The sequence below is a fragment of the Phalangium opilio genome, unplaced genomic scaffold, assembly GCF_054372755.1.
Source record: "Phalangium opilio isolate 3A_F unplaced genomic scaffold, DU_Popi_V2 ptg000045l_1, whole genome shotgun sequence".
Taxonomy (NCBI): Eukaryota; Metazoa; Arthropoda; class Arachnida; order Opiliones; family Phalangiidae; genus Phalangium; species Phalangium opilio.
The window spans coordinates 3,037,567-3,045,390 of record NW_028324168.1 but is presented as its reverse complement, the minus strand read 5'-3'; the positions used below and the strand labels follow the sequence as shown (position 1 = coordinate 3,045,390).

Genomic DNA, 7,824 nt, shown 5'->3' with positions numbered 1-7,824 from the left:
AAAAATATTTTGAATCTCCCACCCTCTTCTAAAAGAATTAGAGCTATTAACCTCTCCAAACATTTTGTATAAAAAAAAACACTAAAACAATGTAAAACATTTGATTCAAAATTTTTGGATTAATATTAAAAAAAATCATAAATGTTAGTTAACAAATAAATTCAACTTGTATAATTTTAGAGATTTCTATTTGATTTTCTTCACGACTTTTTAATTTCGAATGGAAGTAGAGCTTGACTGTATGATCGACCGACTTCGTGGTAAAACGCTGTCACTGAAATTATAAATTAATTTTAATTCAGTTTTGAAGCCTGTAAGTTTTAATATCTTACTTGTTGGGTCTTTAGCTTCAGTCAAAATGGCCACTTTTCCTTGAGTGGCTTGAGTTAAGGTGTTATGTTTCCATAAAGCGACAACCGAATTTTGTCTTCCAAAAAGGGTGTAAAATACACCTAATAATTTGGTATCGTACTGTTCCAGCGCCTTTTGTCTAAACAACATGGCTTTTTTTAAACGATCATGCCAAACCTCGATGTGTTCACTCATGTTAAACATTTGCATTTCATAAGCACCTAATCATATATATAGTAAAATATTAGGTTGTACCAAGAAGCGATATCTAGTTTACTAGGGAGAAGGTATAAGTTCGCCACATTTCCAGCTTTATCTCCAGCCCAAATGTAGGTCCGGAGTTAATCCCCGCCTCTAAATTACAACCAGCATCTCATTGGTTCTTGAAAACTCACGTCAGCGCGACGCGAATGACGAAAGTTACGACTGAGGAGAGGCGAAATAGCCCGGCCTCCTTTTACGTCCCCCCCCTTGTATTTTGAAAGGGGGACTGCATGGGGCGCGAATACTTCGGCATCTTATAACTTCTCCCTAATAAACTAAATATCACTTCTTGGTTGTACTGGGGCTTACTTATAATGATTGTCCCAATTACTTACCATCATTTGTGGGTTCTACCAGAGGTGACCAGGTAAATGGAATTAAGACCGAATTGTCCTGACTAGAAATGGAGTGTCGTGCCTTGCTTAAGTACTGATCGTTCCATTCTTTGTCGTTCGCCAGACTTTGACGTACTTGGGCCCTGTGATCCAAGTTATCTATACAACGATATTGATTAGTTTGCGTTGTCTTCAATTAAAATAAATATTTAAATTTTTACCGTATTCCCAAATGTGAAATGATTGGTTCAAACCACCCAATTCACTGGTCCAAAATCCAAACAACTTGGAATGTCTAATTCGAAGGTGCAGTAACTCTCTTGTCAAACGCAGATATTCTGGCATACCGCCAGGCGAACAGTTGTATTGTCTAAGTTCGAAGATTTTGCCATTTTCGTTGAAAACTTTGCCACCACTCGTGGCCGAACTATCGTCAGTTGACCGGTAACTCTTCAATGGTGGAATATCCAAAGACATGGTACGGATTCTAGTTGTGTTAACTGGACCCGCCGACATTCTGACCAAATTTTGCAAGCTGTGAAGTCGGTGCAACTGTAAGAAAATTGATAATGAATTGAAACACTTGCGAAATACGACAATAATCGGATAAAAAAATGTTTAACGATAAGAATGTCTTTGAAATATTAGAAGTTTGTAAACTTGGAGTAAATAGAACATTCTATAGTTTCAATTTCTTGAAAACCTTATTAGTTCAATTCAATTCTAGTTCCGTACTCATGGAACATATCTTACTCTTAAGTATTCAATTTCCTTTATTCTTAATTACTATTAATTGTTATTAAAAATAAGAACTAGTCAACGGAGTAACAGCGCAAACTTTTGAATTATCGACTTTTGATACGGGTTATCTTTAAATAACAAAAAAGACTTACCGTTCGACCAACCACTACGCATTGTAAAGCGTTTCTACCCATATTCCGTTTGATTTATAAAGAAAATAATAAGGTTGTCTAGACTTCAGTTAAACTGAATTAATATTCCTCATTGATAAAAGCGTTAAGAGAGAGAGAGAGGTTTGCGTCAAACTTGTTGATGTCGCGTTTCCGACTGTTTCCTACGACTGGTGATAAATATAGACTATAGCAGCAATGTCGTTACGTCTTTTTGGGCTGTGCCTCGAGATTACATCTTTGTATAACAGTTTTTTGGAACGTAACCATGAATTTTCTATACACGTAGATACATCCATCCCTCTCTTTAGTTTACACTCTAGGCTTTTCCTTCTGTTAGGCTTAATTATCTATGGGTAATGTTGTTACATGGATCTTGCGAACTATAGGGGACAGGAAAACCGGGAGAGAGCACGCGCTTTGTCGAACGGTGCGCACGAGCAACGGGGATCTGTAACTCAAGGTCATTCTATACTTCAACTTATACGGCTTAAAGCTCGGCGCACGCGCGTTAGTAGGGGGGTCGTAAATGAGATGCGGGCGAATTGTGTTCCCCTCGCGTGAAAGATGAGGTACTTTTCTGTTCCTCTTTATTATTATAACGTCCATGATTGTTATCTAACTGGGGTTATAGGGATGTAAAAGCTTATCAAGCAAATACTGGAAACGATTGCCATAATCTAGGGGTTAGAGTTTGTTTATATTTTTATGTCCTCAAGGACTGTAGTGTTTTAGAAGCTTGTAATAACGCCAATGTTTTTTTTTTAATATAAAAATCCAAGCTTCTTAAACACTAAAGATATTTTTTCATCTTTCATAATTAAAAATTCGCAAACGTTTAATTATGTGTCAGAAAATTGCTTTCTTACCTTTTAAAGAAAAGACAAAAGTTTTTTTCCAAGTCACGAGCTGCATAACTTAAACAGTTAATATTCTTGGAAGAAAAATTTATGGGCACTTTTAGTTCAATTCCCAAGCGACTCGCGACCATACCTTCTGGCCCCGTTTTCTCAAATACATAAATTTAAGAGGCGTAATGAGGCGTAAAACGTTGTAGAAATGCTCTATACACTTTAGGAAAATTAAATACCCTACTTTAAGCGAGAATATATTACAAGGATGACAGTATTTTATTTTTCTATTGAAAAATCCGTTAGTTTCAGCGGGAAAATTAGCTTCTCACGTAACAATTTCTGGTAGAAATCTTCAGCTAAGCCTAGCGTATTTTTAAACAGTAATGAAGTATAAAAACAGTGCGCGTTTTACCTTGAATTTCTTTCGAAAATTTGACTTTAACGAGTTGGGTAAGAAAAGTAAATTTCACTCTGGGATTTCTTGGAAAATCCTATGCAACATTTAAAATTGGTAAGTTTTGAATGTAACAAAAGAAGAAGTAGATGATATAAACTCTTCTGTTCATGAATGACCAGTTACGAGACCATCACCCAAGGCAGTTCAGTTCAAAAAAACGTAGAACCGATCATGAGCGGCGATGACATTTTAGATGAAGATAAATCAGAAGCGACTCGTTTAAACGACGTCATTGGGGAATTTGACTTTTACCAGAAATTTGTATTCGCCATATCCATTCTGGTATTCTTTCTTAGCGGTTGGCAAGGTATTCAAATCACCTTCTTGGCTCCACCGGTTGAATTTTGGTGTCAAGAACCATTCTCTAGCGTTTATTTGTATCACCCTGGTGTGAATGAGAGCCGAGTGTCCAGAGATAGTAAACTTCATTGTGATAATGAGGGTTCCGGATCTTGTGAAGTATGGAATTACAGTCAAGATGTCTTCAAGAGTACCATAACCGAAAAGGTTGGTTTTTTTTATATAAAAACAATTTAACAATTGGGGTTTTCATCATGTAAAATATTTAGCTCAATCTGGTTTGTGATCGGTCGTGGTTGGTATCGTTTGCTTCAACCGTGTACATGATTGGAGGTTCAATTGGTAACATCGCGCTTGGAGTATTGGCTGATAGGTCATTATATGTTTTTGAATTTTTTGGGTGAAATTTTAAGGAATATTCAAATTTTCTTGCGATAATTTTTGAGCAGATGGGGTCGAAAATTTGCAGTCACTGCCTTAGCATTCCCACACTTAATTGGAACTTGCTTAATTATGTATTCCCCCAATTACTACCTTTTCGCAATTGGACAATTTTGCAGTGGTTTGGCTGTTTTGGGTCTTGAGAGTTTATCAAACGTGATGCGTAAGTCGTTCTTTTGATTTTGTCACAGTTTTAGCTGGAGTACTTAATTTTATCATATCCTCAGTAATGGAGGTCGTAGGTCAACGATTCAGATCTAGGGTTTCCACCGCTCTCTCTTTCGCTTTCATATCGGGTCAAATGGGGGTCACGGGAGTGGCTTGGATCTTCCGTGATTGGTTAATTATACATTGTTTCGTTGGGACCATGTCTATTGTGTTCTTCGTCATGGTATGGTTCTTAGTTGAATCACCAGCATGGTTGATAGTTAAGGATAAACCGGATGCGGCAAGGGCATCGGCGGAAGCCATCTTGTTTCGTAACAAAGTTGATGAAAAGGTCATGAAAGCCAGACTCATGATACTCGATGATATATTTAGAGTATGTTAGGTTATAATTATGAAGTAGCTAAGCCTAATGGCTAATTTGAATTTCTTATATCAAGAGTCATAAACCAGGGACTAAGAAACGATACACAGCTTTGGATTTGTTTCGAACACCACGCATTCGAAGGTGGACAATTGTCCTGTTGCTTTACTGGTAAGGGTAGTCTGCAAAACCTCGACAATAGTTTGTCGCGTTCTGATTGGCTTGTACCATTATCCAATAAGGTTTGTTCGATCCGGAGCCCATTATGGTATTTCCCTCAACATTCATCTCTTCGGCAAGAACCTCTTCCTTAATTACTTCCTGTCCACCGTTTTTGTCTACGTTGCCATCATCTTCTGCATGTTGGGAATGCATTTCATCGGACGTAAAGGAACTATGCTTTGGTTCATGATTAGCTTGGGCATATCTTGCTTGATTTACCCCTTGGCCCAAGGAAACCCCACCATGAAGATTGTTTCAGTCATCCTGGGGAAATTCTTTGCGGCTGGATCAGTCACTGTTGCCAGGACATACACGTCCGAAATCTTGCCTACCGCTGTTAGGAGCGTTGGAACGGGTCTAGGTGGTCTCTTTGGAAGGATGGGCAGCGCTTTGTCGCCATTTACCAAGGAATTAGGTGAAGTTACCTACGAATCAGTCCCCATGACTCTCTTCGCGGTTTTATCGCTGATTAGCGGGGCTCTGGTGATCTTGTTGCCGGAAACCAAAGGGGAACCATTGCCTCAGAGTATCGAGGAAGCTGAAGGAATGGCTCCACCGTAAGTACTTCTGACTTAAGTATAGATGTCTTGGGTTAAGTACAATTGTTGCGGTGTTCCTAGGAAAAAATCTGAATCTGTTCCTACTTTGAAGAGCTTTTCAAGTTTGGTTAATATGGATACAATGGCTGAAAATCATATATAAGTATTTAAAGAGTATAATATTTAAACATACTCAACATTAATGTGATTAAGTATTTAGTATTAAATCGTTAAGTTAAATCTTGTGCTCCATATTTGTTTACAATCAAAAACTTAGAAGTGACGTTTCAGTTTTTCGTTTCCCGCCTTTTATTTGATTTGGCGGGAAATATTTAGTTCATACTTTCGCCGATAGTCGGCACCACAGTGACTACCACGTTGACAATGACAAGCCTTTTCCCGCTTTTCGTCTCAGTTTGCAGGAAACTTCGTGGAATCGTGGCAAGACGAAACGTCAGTGATTTGGAAAGTTAAATCGCGTTAATTAGGTAATTAGTTGTGAACGTATTATTTAATATATAAGTTAATTAAAAGTTAGTGAACGGTTATTTTATGCCTCTGTGGTTTCCATTACCGTCAGTTTCGAAATAAATATTATTTCATTGAAAGCACGTCCCATAGGCCATTTGGTATGTGTGTCTATTTTTACTTTAATGGTATTATTAGGTTTTAGTTGCAGTTTGATTTAGTGTATTTGTAATTTGTTAAAGCTATATTATTCATATATAATTTTATTGAGTAAATAATATTAGCAAGTTCGCGACATTACATATTTAAATCAACAAGTATCATATTCATTTGAATGAACCTGATGACGTAATCAGTTCACGCGAGGTCATGATCTTTTGAACTAAACCGACACGTTACTCGTCTCTAAGAGTATCTCTTGACTATATCTATTTTGGGAGGAAACTTTTACAATATCCGGTAACCATAGAAAGCACTGTAGACAGGCGGGTGTCCAGTCATTTTGAAGTTGAAGAAGTTGCAAGTACTAAGCGAGAGAGAAGTTGAACCCCTCCTTTTTAACCCCATCATGCACCGAGCAAGTAGAGACTCGAGAAGCGGTTTGAAGAAGGGGTGGGGAGGGGGTTTGAATGGGTGATTGGAAGTTCTCCTTTTAGTAGGCATCGTAATGGAAGTAGAAAGTGATGCGCTAAGATGAGCGGAAATCCGAGAGAGAAAAAGAACTTTCCTTTTTCTCTTCCGCTTCCATGAACTAACGGGGAGGAACTATTGTAGACTACTACCAGGCCAGACGGAAGTAATACTAGATCCCATCTACGTACAGTTTCTAATCGATGCTTTAAACGTTGCAACTATTTTCGATTGATTCAAAAAACATTTCAAGGTCTATTTATAATATTTAGACTTATACTGTTGAATTTCTGTCAAAATTATTAATAGATAGTTTGCACACATGGAGGAATCATTCCATTTACACCAGGAGACCGGGCTACCTGGAGGTCAGAAACCCGTCTGTTTTTGTCCCTAACTAGCCTGGCCTTCTATTTTAATTGGTATGAATACTCCAATTGTGAAAACTATCTATAGTTCTGGTTTAAAACTTAAAAAATTAGAGATTTTTGCTCACATTAGGCCCAAATTAGGACCACATACTTATTTGCGTGTCAAAACACGTCTCTACGTTTTCACTCGGTTTATTTCTCGATTAACGTTAGGCTTACCAATTCGAATCCCTGATAAAATTAATTTCAGTATTTGTTTAGTAGAGTGTTTTTATAGACTTAGGCCTAATTAGTCATAGCTATTTCTTTTCCACGAAGATTTTGGTAAATAATGTAGCAGTGAGCTTCATCAATTTTTGTTTTGGAGTTACAAGTAAAGGGAAAAGAAGGAAGGAACCCACTACTATTTTCTTTAATTAACGTTCTACCCACAATTCCGCAGTATAGCACTGCGTGTTATAATGAGACCTAACGAGTAAATAATCCTTTTTCTTGGAAGAAAAACGGCATAAAATCGCGAAGAGGGGGAGAGGGGAGGGGGCAGAAAAAATACCTCGGGCGGCATCCAACCCCATGGTCTTTTAAACACGTACGTAACACTAGCCTGGGGTCCCTAAGCCCAGGTTCCAAAGCCGATAACGAGGGAAAGAGAAAAAATACTTGGGACGGCTCTTCTTCTCTCTCATGGTCTTCTTTTCTCTTATCAGACTTAGGAAAAGAGAGTTTGGTACTTGGTAAGACAGAGGGATTTGCCTTTAATAAGAGGGAGCCAAAACTAAGACGCAATTTAGGGCCTGTTACCTCGTTAGGACACGCTCGATGGGACCCCCATTCTACGTATCATTGCGCCCCAGCTTTCGCTACTTATTTTAGTTACAGGGAAAGCTGTCCACCCCCTGCAACCTACCTAACATCTAGACTAGCTCTCGCTGAATAAATCTAATACCGACCGAGGTGGCTTAATTTTCTGAGATAAGATCCCCAGAAATACCGACCGACCCATCGACCAAAGTATTCTGAGACTGGTTACAATTTATTTCGGGGGGGAAAGGTTGGAATTTTTCCAGACATTTTCTAAGATTCTGTAATTATGATATGCAATTGTTAATTGATTTATCTATTTGGCACTCTTACCTAGAAATTTAGAGGACA

At 38.1% G+C, this 7,824-nt stretch overlaps 3 protein-coding genes across 4 annotated transcripts in view; 2 read left to right on the top strand and 1 right to left on the bottom strand.

Moving 5' to 3' along the window:
* LOC149676717 (uncharacterized) overlaps positions 1-7,824 on the top strand; it is a 105,227-nt gene that overhangs the window by 33,271 nt on the left and 64,132 nt on the right. The window contains exon 1 of one of the 2 annotated variants that reach the window (XM_089838351.1): positions 5,649-5,832. The exons of the other annotated variant lie outside the window; for it this stretch is intronic. The gene's annotated coding sequence lies outside the window, so the exon portion shown is untranslated. Of the gene's footprint in view, positions 1-5,648; positions 5,833-7,824 lie in introns of those variants that run through there. 2 annotated transcript variants of the gene reach the window in all.
* LOC149676719 (protein NipSnap homolog 3A-like) lies at positions 83-2,151 on the bottom strand. Its single transcript, XM_089838405.1, has 5 exons — positions 1,844-2,151; positions 1,172-1,502; positions 951-1,109; positions 333-572; positions 83-274 (listed from the first exon to the last, which is right to left on the bottom strand). The coding sequence occupies exons 1-5, from the start codon at positions 1,883-1,885 to the stop codon at positions 201-203; spliced, it is 846 nt and encodes a 281-aa protein (XP_089694531.1). The 5' UTR covers positions 1,886-2,151; the 3' UTR covers positions 83-200.
* LOC149676718 (solute carrier family 22 member 6-A-like) lies at positions 3,284-5,413 on the top strand. The gene is made up of 7 exons (XM_089838550.1): positions 3,284-3,679; positions 3,742-3,845; positions 3,922-4,076; positions 4,141-4,454; positions 4,519-4,613; positions 4,685-5,221; positions 5,285-5,413. The coding sequence occupies exons 1-7, from the start codon at positions 3,284-3,286 to the stop codon at positions 5,364-5,366; spliced, it is 1,683 nt and encodes a 560-aa protein (XP_089694676.1). The 3' UTR covers positions 5,367-5,413.

Coding starts and splice junctions, on each gene's coding strand:
- LOC149676719 (XM_089838405.1), bottom strand. CDS start 1,885: ATGGGTAGAAACGCTTTACAATGCGTAGTGGTTGGTCGAACG. Junction 1,503..1,843: donor GCGTAGTGGTTGGTCGAACG/GTAAGTCTTTTT, acceptor ATTTTCTTACAG/TTGCACCGACTTCACAGCTT. Junction 1,110..1,171: donor ATTTCACATTTGGGAATACG/GTAAAAATTTAA, acceptor ATCGTTGTATAG/ATAACTTGGATCACAGGGCC.
- LOC149676718 (XM_089838550.1), top strand. CDS start 3,284: ATGACCAGTTACGAGACCATCACCCAAGGCAGTTCAGTTCAAAAAAAC. Junction 4,077..4,140: donor GAGTTTATCAAACGTGATGC/GTAAGTCGTTCT, acceptor TCATATCCTCAG/TAATGGAGGTCGTAGGTCAA. Junction 4,614..4,684: donor ATTGTCCTGTTGCTTTACTG/GTAAGGGTAGTC, acceptor TTATCCAATAAG/GTTTGTTCGATCCGGAGCCC.